Source organism: Akebia trifoliata, chromosome 11 (genome assembly GCF_017979445.1).
Source record: "Akebia trifoliata isolate Shusen 1 chromosome 11, ASM1797944v1, whole genome shotgun sequence".
NCBI classification, from domain to species: Eukaryota; Viridiplantae; Streptophyta; class Magnoliopsida; order Ranunculales; family Lardizabalaceae; genus Akebia; species Akebia trifoliata.
Window position 1 is genome coordinate 41,379,488 of NC_141385.1, and position 19,685 is coordinate 41,399,172.

A 19,685-nucleotide genomic window follows, 5' to 3' on the forward strand; every position below is an offset into this window, starting at 1 on the left:
ATAGGTGTATCTCAAATATTACCAATACTTGAAGGGATATATCTGAATCACTATAGAAATTCTTATCCAAATCTTGAACCTCAAGATGATATCTTCTTCATCTTCAAAGTTCAAGAACAAGATAGGATTTTTGGTATGATTGTAAATAATGGATTTTTAGGATGAAAATCAAATGTTTTTAGCATAAAGTAAAAGATGATGTATTGAAAACATGGTCAAATAAGTTCAACCCTAGAGTTTGAAAAGTTTGCTGACATTTTTTATTATAGAAAAATCAAGAAATTTTGGCTAAAAGTCCAAGAAAATAACATTTGCATCAATTTTTATTAGTCTCTTAAAGAAGACTGTTATCAAGGAGTTTGCCATCAGTTTGAAAACAGAGGGACATATCAAATATTCACCAAAATACAAAGAGTTACATTCTTAAGAAAAAAAAAAAAAAAAACAGAAGAAGAGAGTTTTGCTTATGAGGTGGTGTGGGGTCTTTCAATTATGTTTGTTCTTTGGTTCAAATGTCTCCCATCAAAGGATATCTCACATGTTTGTTTGTATGATTGTTATGGATAATATTGAAGATCAGTGATGGTGGACAATCCAATCTAAGTATGAATTTTATTTTATTTTATTTTATTTTTCACTTTTTTCTTTTCTTTTATAAAGATTACTTCTTATATGTAGAAATACAAAGACTTCAAATTAAACAATGTGGTAGAAGGGTAGATTGGAATTTGTGTTGTATGTCCAAAGCTGAGCTATACCCATTAAATTAAAAAGAAAAGGGTTATAATATAACTATCATATTTTATAGAGTTGAATGTTAAGTTGTCAAGAAACAACATTCTTGAAGAACATATTTACAAAATAAATGTGAGGATATTAAGATATAACATTAGTAAAACTGGAATCTTCAAAATAGAAGATAAAAATAGTATATTAAAAAAAAAAAATCTAAATCTTATAGTTTTTAATTTTTTAAAGAGTTGGATTCATTAAGGAGAATACCAATCGATGTGTCCTAAATCTGGTTGGATGTGAGAAATAAAATTTAAACAAAATTGAATTTCTTGACGGGAAAATATACATGTATGATTTTGACTCTCGACTTTCTCTCTCAATCTATAAAAAAGGATCAAATCCGTCATATTAAGAGTAAGATAAGATAGATAAGGCGAGTCAAGGGTAGATTGATTGAAATCAGTCATGAATCACATCAACAAGATTTCAAAAAATCTGATTTAAAGAAAGTATTCGAAGCTTTCTCGGGTTGAAGAACATGAATATTATTTGTTGCAAATAGGTACACTGTTAAATAAGGAGTCTATCGATGTTGATAATCTCTTGAAATCTAAGATCCAATGATAGAATGAAATTCAATTTATGTAACACTTCCAGCTACAATTATAGAAATAATAATTAAATGTCACCCATAACGTCATGTGTATATACATGGCAATATTTTCATTGGATTCCATTGGGTAGTTCGAATTCCTTAGTTATAATTTGTTATACTAAAGATACAACAAATTAATGATTTTTTCAAAAAGAAAATTTATCTTAGTTAAAAATGATAAATTTTTAGAAAAGTACTCATTTTAAGTTCCAATCGATAATTTATTTGAAAAGTAGAAGAGTTTTATGTAATATGCATTTATTTTGAAGAAAAAAAAAATCTTAAATCATCTATAATATGGAAAGAAATGATAAAATAAATTGATTCTGGGTACGTTGTGGGTACCCATTGGATAAAACCTAATGGTTTCGGTTCTTATTAGTTTGATTCCATTTTAGACCAACTCTAATCAATTTCAATTGAGAGGGAACCGGAACCGAGATTTTTTATTCCAATTCGATTTCGATAAAATGGGTACCCATTGACACCGCTACATGCTACTAGTAGGGAAATAATGGTCAAACAAATAAAGGAAATGTTAAGGAGTATGGGCATCAAGACTTCAAATAGACTCTATTTTGATTTAGTAAAAAAATGGTTCTCTCCTGATAATTAATAGGGCATTTATGATAATATGCAGATATTTTTTTTAATAATCTGGTTTGTTTTCAATCCGTGATAAGTGTAAAATGACATGATTTGAAATAAATAATAATAAAGAAAAGAGTGAAGATCCATAGACAACGTTTTGTCCAATATGACAAAACAATTTAGGATTGGGCTGATTTTTTGTGAGGATGATCTCTATGATTAGTAGATTATCTTCACAAAAAATCATTTGATTCTAAAACTTCTAATACTATGAAAAGTGGTTACAAACTAACGGTTAAAATGAATAGTCCATGATTCTTTAATTTGTAAACTGGGATTAACAATTTCAGAATGAACTGATTTTTTACAAGGATGATCCCCTCACCATAGAGATCATTCTCACAAAAAATTAGTTCATTCTGAACCTTTTTACTCATATAAGACAAAACATGTTGTCTAAAATATTGTCCAGGGAACCTAACTCTAAAGAAAAATATCAAATGCCTTAGTAGAAGATATGGTTCTAGATAGAGATAAGTGGTGAATGATAATTCCAATATTTGGTATAAAATGTTAACGATGATGTTGTTGATATTGATCTTTGTTATCATTTTTCATAACGATCAACTTATAATATATATATTTTTCTTTTTAAATTTATGTTTCTTATGTTGATGGTTGATATTAAAACATCTAATAGAATATGTCTTACGTTTCGTAACCATTTCTCTCTCTCTCTCTCTTCTGTTTTTTTCCATTGATATAGTACTTGTCAGGAATTTCATTTGAAAATCTATGTTAATTGCATTTTTTTGTAATTATATAGTTAAAAGATTGGTAGTGGAGTATCCAACCTTGAATCCAAGTGAATCAAATCTAAACCCATATAATATACATCTTGGGTTTTACTGGCTAAGGAAATGTGGAGTGACTTAAATTTTACTAATGTCATTCGACAAAAAGAATGTTTAGTAAAAATTGATGGTAAAAAAATATAAAAAAATAACCATTTTTGTCGCATTTGCTCTATTATACATGAAGATGGAGAAATTAAGAACGTTAAATAAAATTAAATATGAACCCATTAAAGTGGAAACCCATTTTCAAGTGCTATGTGAGAAGTATCTCAATCAAATTAAAAAAAGAATACTCTATCAAATGAGAGCATGTCCAACTATAGTTTAATGGAGATGAATATTGGATGATCAAGAAACAACATATTAATATATTTAGTGTAATAAGGAACATGGTACTAATATGGATAAGTAAAACATTAAGAAAAAAAATAAAACAAGGAATGAATTATCTGTAAAAATGTAGTAGCCCCAAATAGGTGGTAAATTAAAATAAAATCTATTGATATGGTATGGTCACACATAATGAAGGTTGATTATTGCTCAAATTCGAAGGATTGAGCAATTTATATATATTTTTAATGGAAGGTAATCAAAGATTTAAAAATTGACTGTAATCTGTATGAATTAGGATTCCAAAGCCCATTATTTGAAAAATTGTCTTGAGAAACGTGAAAAAATCAAAATATAAAAGAGATAAAATTACACAAAACACAAGGATTTATGTGGTTTGACAGTATGCCTACGTCCACGAAACAGAACAAGAGCAAGAACAATCACTTTTTTCTCATATGTTTTACAGCGTTAGAGATCTTTATTTATAAAATCGGAAGAGATGTAAATCTCCTCCCCAAAATAAAAAATCCTTAAAAAAATATTACACGATTGCCTTTTTTATACTCGTTAAAAAATTTGGGTCGGAGGTGCTGTCCCCTACACCCCCACAACCCTGCATAACACAATAGAACACAAGACATTTACACAATAATAAGTTAAAGTTTTCAACATTTTTTCACAGCGGAAGAATATTTAAATATAAGGTAAATTGATTAAATTCTTTCCTTCATCACATTTATATTGTTCTTAAAATTTTATAATGGTTTTCAAACATCTAAATTTATCGGCTATTTTTTTTTTATTAAAATCCCTTATTCCAGAAACATTTTAATATTTAAATGCTATTTTAAGAAGTAGAAGGATGTTATCCACTTGGCCCATCCAAACAATCCTTTACTAGAAGAACAATCCACCTTAACATCATTTGCCTTTCATGAGTCATTTTTCCAATAATAGTATTTGAATTTAACAATCCAAATTAAGAAAATGAACATAAATGAAGGCTTATTAGAGATGCCCAAAATTCTCTCTCATACTTAAACCTCTTAGATGGAGCCCTTGTCATGGTTGCAGAGTTTCTGATCCTGAATTAATTTATTTTTGAACTCACTCGATCAAGTTGATGAGTTGTCTCAATTGTTTTCCGAGTTGACTCGGAGAGTAGATTATATCAAATTTTGAAGTCGAATCACCATGACTCGACTCGCTCGACCGAGTTTCAAGTCGACTCAGACGAGTTATAAAACTATGAGACAGAAGAAACTAAAGAGGTAGCTGGACGGTTAGGAGGGTGACGTGGCAATGTAGCATCGGTTTTGCATCCACTTTTGGTTTTGTTTGGTGTGGCGATGTCGTGGGATTATCTACAAGTGCATAAGGATGGGCTCTGTGCACCACACGAGTCTAGACCGAATATCTTCCCTCAACCAATAGCGTTTTTTTCCTTCGATATCTGTCAGAATTATTTAGATAAAAATAAATAAATAAATATATTAATTAAAATATATAAACTGAAAAACCTGAAATTTCATAATTTCTTTCTCTGTATCTGCTTTCACCTTCTCTCCAACTAAACTCATCTAACAATCTCTCTCTCTCTGAGGTACGCCATTAACGCATCTATACAGAGCTTATGAATTCTATGTTTTATTTAGATTTTGACAAGTTGTTGTTTCTTTGGTGATTCGATTTTGGATTAATTGCGTTTGTTTTGGATGATCTTCTCTTGTTGATTTTTTTTTTTCATTTCTTTATCTGTAGAGTCTTCGAAGTAACATTAATCTTTATGTAGATGTTTTTCAGATTTATATAACACACGCTTTTGTTCATCAAATCACGCGTTTATGTGGAAATTGATTTATTGTTCCTGTAATTAGAATTCGATTCTTGTAGGTGGTTTACTTGTTTTCTTTAACATTGTAATCTTAATTCAAGAATCGCATGAGACGGATATTTTCAACCAAATAAAATAAAAAAAAGAATTGTTCCTTAAACATAGTGAACGAGAACTAATTGGTTTTTTAAAATTTTTCTCAATCGGATATTATATATATATATAACATGTTTTTTTTTTTTTTTTCTCTATTGGATCTCCTTTTGGTTAACATAATTTAAGTTAGGAACATAAATGGTCTTAAATTTTCCCGAATAATTGTTGTTGCCAGATGGTTGTATCTTTATTACTAATCTACATGGGTTTATTGTTGATAATAGCTTCTCAAAAGTGCTTGATGATTTGATTCTGTGAGGGGGTCACATCAAACTTTTTTTATTTGACTGTTCATAGATAATCCAAGTAAAGGCTTTGATGTCAAATCACTAGTTTTGTTACTATTCACACTGATTCAAGGGTGGTGTGGAACTAAAAATCTGTTATGACCCCAAAGAGATATGGGCTCAACTTTCCATACCATTAACACCTAGGTGTTTTTGATGTATTGGTTGGGTTTGTATCATTGATATCAGAGCCAACACCACGTCTCATGTTCAAATGTTGGGAGAAGCAACTTGGGGAAAAGTCTATCAGAGGGCTTAGAAAGAAGGGTACTAGAGTGAAAGCCACCACAAATTGGGTACCAGGGCATTAGTGTTAGTAGAGATGTAGGGGCCCAAAAGAAGGGTACTAGAGGGAAAGCAGCTACAGAGTGAGCCACTGTAGATGTCAACTGTGGAGCCTGGTGATACGTTATGACCCTAAAGAGATATTGGCTTAACTTTTTTGCACCATTAATGCTAGGTATTTTTGGTGTGTTGGTTGGGTTTGTATCAAAATCAAACGCAGTTAATCTATTATAGACCTTAGAAACAATTAGGATGGAGTATGGAGACATATTTTGTGGCAGATGCTAGTACTCAGTATCATCATTAGGTGATCCAACGTAGAATATCTCCAAGGTCAAAATCAAAGCCCATCGTGTAGTGGAGTAATCTGACACAAACTTTTCTCTATATATCTGATGATTACAGAGAGGGTTGGCTAGATTTTCTATTTGGGATGATTCATCAATGCACTAATGTCAATATGAACATTGAGAAACCCCTAGAAAACAAAATTACATTTCGTATAAGTTGCTTTGGATTGAACAAGGATCATTCATTATTTTTAAGTGCAGTCCCCAAAAGAGTCTTTTGAAAGCTTCTGATTATCATTTTCTCTATGTATTCCAGAAGTTCAACTAGAGCACTCCAGGAGAGCTCCCACTGAAACGATACGTCAGACCATATCATTCAGACATTAAGTGACACATAGTTTGACACTTAGATGGCATGGTTGTCGCTCAGCACATTTCTTAGGAAACTGTGATGGTAATGCTCTTAAGTGACAAGAAGCCATAGGATGGCTACCGCTGCAGTAATTGGGTTAAGTGCAGGAAAGAGGCTATTGAGTTCCTCTTCTTATTATTCTGATATTACAGACAAACTCCTCCCATTCCATGATTATGGACTAACACAATATCAGACATCTTTAGCAAAGAATGTGACAATTGCGAAAAAATCTTCCAATTTTGGCCTCAATTTTCCATCTAATCGACACACAGAGCATATCAATGCTTTGAAAGAACATGTAGATGCTTCCTCTACTCCAGCTACAGATGCATGGCTTCAGAGGTCCAACTTCATAGAGGAGGGGAGCTCCGATATTGAATCTTCAGTGGAGGCTCTCCTCTTGTTGCAGAAATCTATGTTGGAAAAACAATGGAACCTTTCTTTCGAGCAAAGAGGAATAATGGGTGTGCCAGGAGATGAAAGGCTTAAGCAGTTTCAAGTTACTAGTTCAGGGATATCTGCTCGGAAACGGCGAATTAGTGCTAGGAGGAAATCCTTGGATCAAAATTCTATTGAGGTGCCACCAGGTAGAAGGAAGCATTTTCGCTCTATTGTTAGTCCGGAGCTGTTGCAGAGTCGCTTAAAAGGCTACGTCAAGGGTGTAACAAGTGAAGAATTGCTCACCCATGCTGAAGTCGTACACCTTTCAAAGAAAATCAAAGCTGGTCTTTCATTAGAGGATCACAAATCAAGGTGAGTAGGGTGGTTTGTGGAACGTTGAATGAATCATTCCCATTAATCATATTGTTTTGTATCTTGTACAGCCTTGGTTAACTTTTACTGAAGAAATAATAGACATCTTTACTGTTTCATGTGAATTTGGATAAAATTTATTAAAGTTTATAGTTTTCAAAATTATCCTGAAAAAACAGTCAACATTTTCACACATTTGATGGTGATAGTTTAATAAGAGCATTGACATTAGGAATTTTCTTCGCTAGTCCTCCCAAATTGCTTCCCTGTTATTCACATATAGGAAATTCCCAATTACATTTTGAGTTTCTATCTAATCTGAATGGTGGGGTTCCAGGTTGAAGGAAAGATTAGGATATGATCCCTCTGATGAACAGCTTGCAACTTCATTGAAGATTACTCGGGCTGAATTACACTCAAAACTGATTGAATGTTCTTTGGCAAGAGAGAAGCTGGCAATGAGTAATGTTCGTCTAGTTATGTCAATCGCCCAAAAATATGACAACATGGGGGCCGAAATGGGCGACCTTGTTCAGGTGATTTTCCTTTTTTTTTTTTCTTTCCATTATTCTCATCCAGACCCTGAAAGCATATATATATATTTCTTTTAAAAGTACATTTATGCAGTTTTGGATTCTATTTCAAAAATTAAATATCATATGCAAGGGAATTTTTCTTCTAAGCTTCATTTTATGTTCTTAAGTATTATTATCCCTGCTCAAAGTTTTGTACCAAAGGTCAAATATTGAAGGTTCCCTCTCTTATATGCATTTGATCTATTTTTCATGTAGGGAGGTTTGATTGGATTGCTCCGTGGGATTGAAAAATTTGATTCTTCAAAGGGGTTCAAAATTTCAACTTATGTATATTGGTGGATACGTCAGGTGAGGTTAAGCTTTTCCTTCGTATGGATAATAGTTAACAAAATCTTAGCTAGTTTTCTGTAGAATGTAGATGTCCTGAATAATTACCGAGGAATAGAGAACCAAATTGCTTGGTAGGAATAGAGAACCAAATTGCTTGGTAAACCACTCGTCATCATTAATGTCTTATCGCAGAAGAATTGAGAACACGTCAAACTTGTAGATGGCTATTCTTATCACCCGTTTTCAATAACAAAAGACATGGGTCTTGACATAAGGCTTTGATGATGATGATGATGATGCAACTGTTTGCTAACTATGCATTTATGACAAACAAAACACTACTAAAAGAACTGTGGCATGTGTTTTTTTGAGTTCGTATTGTCTCATACGTGAATAGTTGTTCCCAAGCTGTTCTAAATCGCGTGAAGATTGTTGAACTTCTTTCCTTTTTTAATCTTTTTAAAATGCACTATATTAGATTGACACTATCTTCGGGGTAAGGTAATATCTTTACTTAATTTTATTTTATTGATAGAAATCATAAATTTGTTCAATCAGGGTTATTTTAAACTAACGCTTTGACCAGTTGTTTTGCAAAGCTTACAGGATAAGATGTTTTCTCTTTGTTTTCAGGGTGTTTCAAGAGCATTGATTGAGAATTCCAGAACACTCAGATTGCCTACATATTTGCATGAGAGGTTAAGTTTAATTAGGAATGCAAAGATTAGGTTGGAAGAGAGAGGCATTACCCCATCAATAGATGTAAGTCAACTATCACTGTTCTGTGATTAAAACAACGCATTTTCGATCCCCGTCTTTATATTTCCTAATGATGGCATTCTAGAAGTTATGCCTGAATACATCAAATTTTAGAACTTCAATTGCTTATTACGATACATGGTATCAATTCATCTCTTTTGTATATTTTTGCCGTCCCTAGTTTCCTCATTACCATGTTTCTTGTTGAGTTTGACATGCAATTTTTTGTTATCAGAGAATTGCAGAATGCCTGAACATGTCCCAGAAGAAAGTTAGGAATGCGACGGAGGTACCGATTGTTTTATCTTTTACATTTTTCGGTATATATGAATGATACCCGTTGATATCTCCATTCGTTCTTGCTAAAGAAATTAATAATTGCAGGCAATCAGTAAGGTCATCTCGCTTGATAAAGAAGCCTTCCCGTCTCTTAATGGCCTTCCAGGGGAAACACTTCATAGTGTAAGTATAGCGACATTCTATGAAACAGAAAGTTCATGCATATGTGCACTCTTCTGTCATGTTGTTCATTATTAATATGCTTGTCTTTGCTTACAGTACATTGCAGATAATCGACTTGAGAACAACCCATGGCATGGAGTAGATGAATGGTCGCTCAAGGTAAAGGAAGAAACATTATGAAATAAGAAGGAAAAAAAAAAAAAAAACACTACTTTCGTGAATGATGTTAACATCGGGAAATTTAGGCCACTTGGTTTATATGTTGAGGTCTTGTTTTTCAGTCCTTGACTAAAAAGCTTTTTAAACTCTCAATTGATTTTTTTTTTTCAGGATGAAGTTAACAATCTCATCAGTACAACACTTGGGGAACGTGAAAGAGATATAATACGCCTTTACCATGGTCTGGACAAAGAGTGTCTTACATGGGAGGACATCAGTAGACGGTGAGTGCAAAGTTGATCAAATTGCTTTTCTGGTTTCTTAAACAATACATCAACGTAGTCTATTGCAAAGCTTAGATGTATCTGCATTGATTATACATACCAGCTCTGCGAAACCACAATTCTAACACGTTCATTCAATTTATACTGGAATGACTGGTCCCAAACATGGATTCATGTGGTCCAGGAATCACGACAGATGACCCTAATCATCTAATGTGTAGACCTTCTCATATTAGCTAATGCTTTATATTGCCTAAAAATAGGTGGAACTGGATTGGGTTTCTCACTAGTGTGATTCCATGGATAAAAATGCAATGGCATCAAATCCATGTGGCGGTGATTCCTGTTAATTTGACAATATTACATTTACTATCTTCAGGATTGGTTTATCAAGAGAAAGAGTGAGGCAAGTCGGGCTTGTTGCCTTGGAGAAACTAAAACATGCAGCAAGGAAGAGAAGGCTGGAGGCTATGCTGGTGAAACATTGATTTGATATGCATTGATGTAAACACTTAATGACTGTATATATGAAAAAAAATTGTATTTCCAATTTATTTTCTCATCCAGAATAAATATAGAGGAAAATGTTAGGGAAGACAGGGATTGAGACCTGAAACTTCTGTAATATGAGATTAAAAACACTGATTAAGAGCTTATAAAAGGGAAATTATTATCTCTGGAGGTGAATGTTTCGGGAAAGATATATATTGTTTGATTTTTTCCATTTTGGTCACATAAAATTTACGGTGTATAACTTTTGTGCCCACCAACTCTGGCCATTCGTATTTCTTAGTATCTACATACCAAATTAATCACTGAGTTACTAGTCAATTACATTAGATAAAATAATTTAGGTAATGGTGTTGACGTGCTTGGCGGCAAGAGTTGATGTGCTTGGCCAAGTTCAGTGTTCGTGGAAGCTAGAGGGGTCTTCTTTGAAAATTTCTTGGGTTTGGAATTGTGAGGGGAATCCTCAAGTGCCTCTCTTTTTCTTTTCCTTGCATCTCGACTTTAATTTGGTCTCCTCGACCATCCCCCTTTTAATAAACTTTTTTTCCGATAAAAGTAATAATTAAGGTAATGGGGAGCTAATACCATCAAACTATCAAATGAAAGCAACAGCTATACCCGAAAGATGATGATGACGAGGAAAAAGGGTGTCGTTGTTTCAAATTTTTGTTGTATGTGTAAAAAGAATTTCGAATCTTCCAGTCATGTTCTACTTCATTGCCAGGTGGCAAAGAATACTTTTTTGATCAGTTCCTTTCTTTTTTTTGGTGTGTTGTGTTGTTTTCTTCGATCTATTCTATTCAACCTATGTTCCAATCCTGACTTCATTGGGACTCCCCTTTCGATGAGACTAAGAGGATCTAGTGGAGCATTACTCCTTTCGCAATCTGTTGGATTCTGTGGAAAGAGAGGAATAGGCACATATTTGAAGGGGAAGAACTTCCTATCCAAGATTTGTTTATCTCAGTTATTGCTTTTTTATTTTTATTTTTATTTATTATTGGGGAAATTTTTTTAAAGTATTAAGGGGACTCTCTTTTGAAGATTTTATTGTAAGATGGGATAGGATTTGTAGCCCGGAAGTTGTGTAGTTTTGTAGTGTTGTGAGAGTTTCCGAGTTTTTTGCATCTGAGTTGGTCACCAGAATCACCCTTTTCTCTCTTTCTTTCATAATACAATTCTTTGTTTATCGAAAGAAATGATAATGAGGTAAATTACTAGCATTGATGATACTCTTTCAAAGAATCTCACTTCCGCAAAGGATCTCCCGAGTTTGAATTCTGATTCTTCATGCATTCTGCTTCTGGCCTGCTCATCTGCAACTTCTCTTTCCTTCCTATCTGCAGGTGGTAGTGAAAGACTTTGATTTCAAGCCCCCGTTCGATCGACCCGGGATTCAACTGCCCTACCTTTCTATCTGGTTCCGATGGAAGGAGTATGGAGGTGATAAGGCCGCTGCCCCGACCGCGAAAAACCACCAGAAGAAAGAATCCCGAGCGGAGAGGCGGGTTCTATTCCTGATCCCCTCTTCCCGGATCTTGACTTCTCCTTGGGAAGGGTTGGGCAATGGAGAGCCCTTAGGGGCTAGGCGAGACGAGACCCAACTATTCTTTCTACGTATCATTCTATTACACCTAAGGATGGTGAAACAAAGGAGGATCTTGTCAATAGAATTAATCATGTGACCTCAAATCATTGGCCTCTCATTGAAGGCCAAAGTCAAGGGATGCATGTGTTCAGTTTGAATCACCCAAAATATTTATGAATATGTGTGTGTGTGTGTGTTTATAGATATATCAAGGCCTTTTAGTTTATTTTATTATTATTCAGATTATTGAAGATTTGGGCCAGGTGGGTGGGAGACCCTCTACTCCCCGTTGAGGGTCTTCTATGTTGATGTTACCGTCAATTGAAAAATGATGCGGGCGCATGCCTAGTGCACTGGGTAGGATAGCAGCAGTGCAGGGTTCTAGAAATTTGTCACTTGGTGTTGAACATTCTCTCCTTCATGGCTGCCACAAAAATCAACTGTCCATGTTTCTTACATTCTTTAGGTGTCCTAATTGATTATATAGTTTTTCTCCTCTAATTATACATCTCACTTTCACTTATAAATAATGATGCATCACCATCAAAGCCTTATTTGAAAAGTTTGGGTTATCACCCTTTGTACATCTAATGTTTCCATGAACTGGAATTGGGGATATATAACAAAGAATGTGAAAATTGAAGGCTCACCTTAAGGGAAAAAACACCTCAATTCGGTTGAATAGTATTCAAATGAGCATCTATGGTTCCAATTATCTTGAAGAAAACACTTTATTTAGCTCAATTGTGGTGTGCGCCACTTCTGCTTTTGCTTCTACCCACTCTGGCCATTGATATTTCTTAAGCATCTACAAACCAAATCAAACACTACATTACTTGTCAATTAGTTCGGATAAATTAACGTAACAGAGGACTAAAGACCACAATACTACCAAATGAAAACAACAACTATACCTTAAGGATGACGATGGTGATGTAAATTACTGGCACAGATGCAACACTAGCAGCTCTATATTTCTCTCTTAACATGGTAGATTTGGCAGATTATAGAGGTGTTTTGGTCTGACGACGACTCATCCTATCACCTAGAACTCTTCAGTGTGTTTACCTTAAAACCCGTTCTTTTAATCTGATGTTATCTGGGTTTGATAGTATCGGTCGTCTAATAAATTTCCTCCTCCCAAACTTCTTTTTCTTTCTTGAGCCCGAAAGGGAACCTCTTTCCTTCATCTTTTCCAGCTTCTCTTGCTTCCCTTCTATGTCAGCTCGAATGACTTTCTCTCTCTTCTCATCTGACAATAAAGCCAATCTTGCAAACTTCTTCGGCCTCACTTGTCCTAGTCGTTCATGTATGTCCTTGAAGACAGGAACAAGACCACGTCTCATGAAATATCCTTCATTGAGCTGCATTGAATTGGACTCGGGAAGTGATGGGGCATCTTTCAACTCGAGGTCCAAGCAAAATGGAGAGTCCTTCAACCACATTCGAAGGGAGTGAGCCTTTGCTATAAGGAGTCCACTGCGTGTTTTACACGGAAGAAATGGGGACCCCATTTCCCAAAGGTAAGCCTTCAATGTTTTGTTCAGGGAAACCATGTTGTATTCCGCTGCCCCTGTTATTAGAACAACAGATTTTGGAGACTCGGGTGAACCCTGTAAGGATGCATCCTGTCATCACAATAGATGGATTCTTTTTAAAGTTGTATCATAAGGAATGTATTTCAAAGAATTTGAAAGAGAAACTGGCACATTCATTTTGAGAGTAAGCACTGGGTAGTATGAGTTCTCGGCCCTCCCAGAGCCCGACTGTTGTCAACCTCCATATAAAATACTAATATTTTATATCTTTACTATTATAATGAGAGAAGGGTGGTTTGATACCAAAATTTGAGTGGTCATAAATGCTCCCACTTTTATATTTAAATTTAATATAATCAGGGTCATTTTAGTCAAAACCGAGAAAATTGCAATCCCCGACCCTAGAATCATGTTGCTTAGCTTTTAAAATTACAAAAATATCAGTTTTTTACTATCTAATCTACAAAAACCCTTTAATCAACATTTAAAATTACAAATAAGCACTTTTGATACATGTGCGTTCGCACATGCCACATTCCAGTTATTCTTAATGTAGGGATAAAACTGTGGATTTGGAACTTGAAATTTGAAAAATATGGAGACCACCATAATTTTTCTATTTTCCGATATTAATTATTTATGTATGGTGAGGTGCTGCCCAAGAACCTTGCTTTATGCCTCGGCATCTCAAAACATTAGATGAAATTTCATCCTTTGCAATGCCTGCCTTCAGAATTAAAATTTAGAACAAATGTAGAGAAGAAAAAGAAAACTTACCTGCATGTGGTCAAGCCATAGAGTGAGACCAACAAGAGCTGCACCAGGGGAAAGCTTTCTAAAATCAGCGCCCCAGTCCTTGTCAGCTACCCTGCATTAAAAGGACCTGTAAGTATCAGCACAAAATAAAGGCCTATTTGGAAGGACCCCCAAAATACAACATAAGCCCCAAAAATAAAGGCCTCGAAATACAGTCATCTTGATTTTCAGGGTTTTTTTTTTCCTGATCAAAGCTTCCCCTCAATTTCAATTTCATCATCAAAGCCTTCCGCATGTTATTGTGTTATGGAACACAAATACCAGATGAATTCAAATACCATCAATAGAGAGTGTTGTTATCATGAAATTTGTATACCTTTTCAATGATTCTGTTAACCAACCAACTACACTACTTATCAAAAAAAAAAAAAAAAAACCAACCAACTACACTCCAAAAGACTGATCTCTTGGAGAGGGGGAGAACTATGTATATAAGAGGGCCACAGAGCTTACGAGAGTGGAGGAAAATATACACTCAACACTCCTCACCCACACAAGGGTGGAAAGTATTGAACCCGTGTCCTTACAAACCTAGCGCTCTGATACCATGTTAACCAACCAACTACTCCAAAAGACCGATCTGTTGGAGAGTGGGAGAACTAAGAATATAATGTCACAGGGCTTAACTGGGGTATGATGCCCCCGAGAGTGGAGGAAAATATACACTCAACAGATTCGCTCCTACTACCACTAGCATACCAGACTAACTCTGTTGGTGCTACAAGGCTGTTAATGGAGGATCGAACTTTTCATTCTTCGACAGGATCCTTGCTGGGTGGTAATACTTGAGACCTCAAACCCTTTCGGCACATCCATAATTCCCATTCTTGAAGCAAATTTAATTTTCAATGATAAAGAACTGAAGTTATGGATGGGTACCTAAACACATCATGACGATAAACACTTCTTTTAATAGCTAGTTGGAAAACCCATGACGCGGTAGCACGACGTTCAAATGCCCACAACAGATCTGCCAAAGCATTGACAAAGTTAAAGGCAGCATTATCTTCCAACGGTCCTAACTGCTGGAGAAGATAGTCCACCTCCACAACTAATGACTCAGCTTTTTCTGTAAGAAGCCTGCACCAACACGAACCAACTTACATAGAAATAGAGGACCATTGCGTGTGTATATAGTTGAAACAAACTAAATAATTGGCTTCTACCTGATTGGAAAGTCAAATCCAGTATCACGGAGTGAACTTAAGAGGAACATGGCTTCTCTCGTGTTCTTGGATAAACTTGCTGCCCTGATAAAGCACGTCCATACTCTGTGGTCCGGTTCAAGACCGTATTTTTTCATCTCCAAGAGCTTTGCAATTCCCATGTTATGGTCCCCATTCTTCAGATATGCATCAATAACAGAACTATATGGTAGCGTACTAAGATTTAGACCCAAAGTTTTCAAATTATCAAGCACATTTTCAGCTTCTTTAGGTTGTCCTCCACTGCCATATGAAACAATAAGCAAGTGCATTGTGGCAATTGTAGGTTCCACACCTGCCTTTTTCATCATTAATAATACATTTTCAGCTTTTAAATGGTCACCTTTGTTCCTGTATATTTTCATCATTATATGATACACTGAGCGATCCAATTTGCACCCTTTTGACTTCAACCCTTCGAAAAGATCTTCAGCCTGCTCCCATAGCTGTTGTTTTCCACAAGCCGTAATAAAGCTTTTGTATGTGTCCATCTTAGGATCCAAACCCTGTTTTTTCATTTCTTGCAACAAAGTCAATCCTTCTTCAGGTCTAAGATCTCTGCAATACATCAATATTAACGTATTGTACGTATCTTCATCTGCTTTAAACCCTGATTCCTGTATACGCTGGTACACCTCACTTGTCTTCCTAAAATCCCCGATTCCAGTGTACATTCTAAGCAAAGAGTTAAAGACTGAAAGATCCGGTTTGAATCTGGCTCCCTCCATCTCATTGACCATGGATTCAACATCCCTAACTCGTTTTCCTCGGGATAACAATCCTATCATACTTCTGTAGAGATGCATGGTGGGCAAATATCCAGAAGCCTTCATTCCATGATATATCTTTTTGACCTCAAATATGTTTCCTGCTCTTGCAAAGGCGTCAAGCATCAAGAGAATGGAACTTTTGCTTATCTTAAAACCCATATCTTGCAACTCTTCAATGACCACATACAACTCGTCCAACCTTTCGTCAACAATCAAAGCTTGCATTAGACCATTAATAGAATCAACAGTAGGGGAAGGACCATCCTTCATCATCATATTAAACACAGCTCTTGCTCGCTCATAACAACCGCTTGCAGCATAAGCATGTATTAGAGCATTCCAGATTTTCCGTTCAAGGGTGGTATAGTTCAGTCTAAGTGTCCCCACTACACTCTCTGCTCTTTCCCATAGTTTCAACTTTCCATACGTCTTAATTAAATCAACATACAAGGAGAAATCATTGAATAGGAAACCTAAACTTTCGGCTTGATCAATCAAATGATGAGCTGTTTCAGGGAAGCCCAATTTACAATATATAAGCACTAGACTTTGGTACAGATTCTGAGAAAGTTCTACGCCGTAGAATTTCATGTCAGTATATACCTGGGAAGCCTCCACAAAGGATTCAGTCTCTTCGCAGCATCGAATCAGAGATTCGTACACGGAGTAGCCAAACAAACCATATCTTTTTGTTTTGTTATATTCTTCCATGGCGGCATTCAATTGGTGATCCTTGCAAAGAATTAGAATGGAAGCTTCTGTTATCAAATGATGGGATTGGGGAGAATATTCCTTCAAAGCTTCGAGCAAAGCATGTCCTTCGATCTGCCTACCCAACGAACAATATGAGTTCATAATAGATAACAAGTTCTCACGATCTGGTTCATAGCCCTGACTAACACCCAATTTCAACATCTTCGTGGCATGTTCAAGGCATCCCCCCTTAACAAGGATAGAAGAAATAATTGGTAGGCTCATCCCACATACCTCCTCCATATCCTTAACCACTTTAGTAACATCATGGTCTTTGTTCTCCTTCGCAAGTGCTAAAAGCATGACTTCATAGAGTCCTTGATCTGGCCTGAAACCATCACAAACCATCTCCCTATACAAACCCATCCCTTTCTTCGTCTCATTAAATCTAAACAATATATCTAACATGACTGAATATGCTAGATGATCTGGTTTGATTCCAGACCTCAACATGCAAAGAAATGTCTCCTCAGCCTCAACCCTCATACCAGCCTTTGCATACCCACATATCAAAGCACTAAAAGTCCGCAAAGTGGGTTTAACTCCTTTGTCCAACATCTCCGACATCACCTCCGAAGCTTCCGCAATCTTATTAGCTTTCCCAAGCGAATCAATCAGAACGGTATAAGTAACTGCGTCAGGGTTGCGTCTCGACGACTTCATTTCTCGGTACGTCTGCAATGCCAGATCATGTTGGCCTTGCTTTCCGTACATGTGGATGATTGTGTTATATGTCATCTCATCTTTCCCAAACCCTGACTCGACCATCTCCTCACAAATCTCTTTCACCTTTCCAACATCCCCCTCTTCTGCGAATGCATATAGTAGAGAATTATAAGTAACAGCGTCTGGAAAAAACCCTTTAGACCCCAATTCGTTAAAAAGATGCTCGGCCTCCCTTGCCATTCCACATCGTCCATAAACCGAGATCATGGCATTGTAAGTCCATAGATCAGGCTGGCAATTGGAGGACTCCATATCACCGTACACCTTCAAGGCGCTCTCCAAATCAGACCCACGAGAACAAGCACTAATCAGAGTGTTATAAGTGATTATATCGGGTTGTAAGCCTGACCTCCTCAGCTCATTGAGCAGTTCAACAGCCAACCCGGCCGACATAGAACCCGATTTTGCACGTGCATTTATCAAAGTATTGAAGCTCACTAAGTCCGGCTCACACCCTCGGGACCGCATCAAGTTGAGCAATTCTTGAACTTTAGAGAACCGACCATTCCGTGAGTACACACCCATCATTGCATTGTACACCTGGACGGTGTCCCCGACTCCAGGCTCGACTCTTGTAAAAATCTCAATGGCTAATCTCTCTTGATTGGCCTTGCCAAGAACGGCCAAGATCGTGGCAAGCATCCGGGCATTTGGGGAGTACCAATGCCGAAGATTCAACCATTCATATACCTCCAATGCCCGATTCCAGTTTTTCTGCCCAACCCATTTTACGACAAAGCAGAAATCGGTCGGAGTCATCTGGACAGGGCGATCGTCCAATATGTCAGCCACGAATTCATCAGGTTGTAGACGAAGAATCTTGTCCGTTAAAATTTGGACTCTTTTTCTCCAGTCTTTTGCCCTCTTGAGGGCCAATTTGGTCATTTTCTTTGCCTTAGTCCTGCTAGGTCTGCCAAGTACTTCTTGTGTTTCATCGTTCTTATCTAAAGAGTCTAGGGTTAGGGTTTGGGTTGGGTTCTGGTCCTCAATGTCGGAGTCTTTGAAGACTTGTTGGATTGAAGGAGGAGAGATGGTGAGTTGGGTTTGAGGTGGTGATGGGTCTTCTGTGAGTTTCAAGTGGGGCCATCTCACTGATGGAGAAGCTCTACTGTAACTAAATTTATGTGTATTTTGTTGTTCTGAAGTAGTCGAAGAAGAAGATACAGAATCTAAAGAGGATGAAATTGTTGAATCTTTACGTACCTTAGCATAAGATACCGTATCTGTACGTATATTTCTGCGTAGAGAAGGAGTTGTTGCGAGGGTTAGCAAGCTTGAGCTTTGCATAATTAGGGTTTCCCTTTGTTGCAGCAGAATGTAGTCTGAAAGAATTCTAAGAGAGAGAGAGAGTGAGTGAGGGAGGAAGATAACAGCTATTTTTGGCGGGATGTAATTGGTCCTAGCTTCATAGATGGATATAGGACCGGTAGGGGTGGTGTATGACGATTCGGGTCGGGTATGGATACAAGAAGAACCGAATACATGTGATGATAATTAGGGGGAAAAAATACTGGAAACCCTTTCCTTACTTAAATATAGTAAGATTTGAGCCTGACTAAGGTTTTTTATGTTCACATGGATTACCACATCAGAAATTCAGGTTTTGAAAATGTACGGCCACCGAACTTCCACATAATTCTCAAACTTAAAAATGAAATTCAACGGTAAAAAATAACTTCTTTTTTAAAATTTGTTCTTTTAAAAATTCATAGAATTTCGTTCTGTATAACCTTGAAGCATCAAATCATGTTTAGGGCTTCCTTAGTAAGCGTGAAATCCTTACTAACTTAGTAAGGTTAGGCGGACTCTCTGTGGAATTATGTTTTAGGAGCCAAACTTAACCAAATGATATGTTTTAGGAGCCAAACTTGATCAAATAATAATTAGATCAGGCAGGGGCAGAGCAAGTAAGGAGACATTGGGGGCAATTGCCCCCACTCAACTTTTTGGGGCATTTTAGATACCTTTAAATTTATGCTTAAATTTGAGATACCCCTGTATTTTGAACTAGTGATATGCCTCGTTTGAACATGTTGCCCCTACTCCCTCATCTCCCTC

The 19,685-nt window shown here is 36.3% G+C and overlaps 2 protein-coding genes across 3 annotated transcripts; one reads left to right on the top strand and one right to left on the bottom strand.

The window, feature by feature from the left end:
* Positions 1-4,560: 4,560 nt before the first annotated feature.
* SIGA (sigma factor A) lies at positions 4,561-10,396 on the top strand. Of its 2 annotated transcripts, XM_086457326.1 has the most exons (10): positions 4,561-4,774; positions 6,340-7,191; positions 7,529-7,727; positions 7,983-8,075; positions 8,691-8,819; positions 9,052-9,105; positions 9,201-9,278; positions 9,375-9,437; positions 9,609-9,721; positions 10,101-10,396. In XM_086457326.1, the coding sequence occupies exons 2-10, from the start codon at positions 6,509-6,511 to the stop codon at positions 10,207-10,209; spliced, it is 1,521 nt and encodes a 506-aa protein (XP_086313452.1). In that variant the 5' UTR covers positions 4,561-4,774; positions 6,340-6,508; the 3' UTR covers positions 10,210-10,396. The 2 variants fall into 2 exon arrangements, with proteins under 2 accessions (XP_086313452.1, XP_086313453.1); XM_086457327.1 differs by lacking the exon at positions 4,561-4,774 and having other exon boundaries at positions 5,964-7,191.
* Positions 10,397-12,339: 1,943 nt separating this feature from the next.
* EMB1270 (Pentatricopeptide repeat (PPR) superfamily protein) lies at positions 12,340-19,062 on the bottom strand. The gene is made up of 5 exons (XM_086457325.1): positions 15,340-19,062; positions 15,053-15,253; positions 14,135-14,225; positions 12,734-13,447; positions 12,340-12,627 (listed from the first exon to the last, which is right to left on the bottom strand). Exons 1-4 carry the CDS (start codon positions 18,912-18,914, stop codon positions 12,884-12,886), a joined length of 4,431 nt encoding a protein of 1,476 aa, XP_086313451.1. The 5' UTR covers positions 18,915-19,062; the 3' UTR covers positions 12,340-12,627; positions 12,734-12,883.
* Between the last annotated feature and the right edge of the window lie 623 nt (positions 19,063-19,685).

Coding starts and splice junctions, on each gene's coding strand:
- SIGA (XM_086457326.1), top strand. CDS start 6,509: ATGGCTACCGCTGCAGTAATTGGGTTAAGTGCAGGAAAGAGGCTATTG. Junction 7,192..7,528: donor TTAGAGGATCACAAATCAAG/GTGAGTAGGGTG, acceptor GTGGGGTTCCAG/GTTGAAGGAAAGATTAGGAT. Junction 9,722..10,100: donor TGGGAGGACATCAGTAGACG/GTGAGTGCAAAG, acceptor TACTATCTTCAG/GATTGGTTTATCAAGAGAAA.
- EMB1270 (XM_086457325.1), bottom strand. CDS start 18,914: ATGCAAAGCTCAAGCTTGCTAACCCTCGCAACAACTCCTTCTCTACGC. Junction 14,226..15,052: donor TATCGTCATGATGTGTTTAG/GTACCCATCCAT, acceptor CTTTTAATGCAG/GGTAGCTGACAAGGACTGGG. Junction 13,448..14,134: donor TATGGCTTGACCACATGCAG/GTAAGTTTTCTT, acceptor TTGTGATGACAG/GATGCATCCTTACAGGGTTC.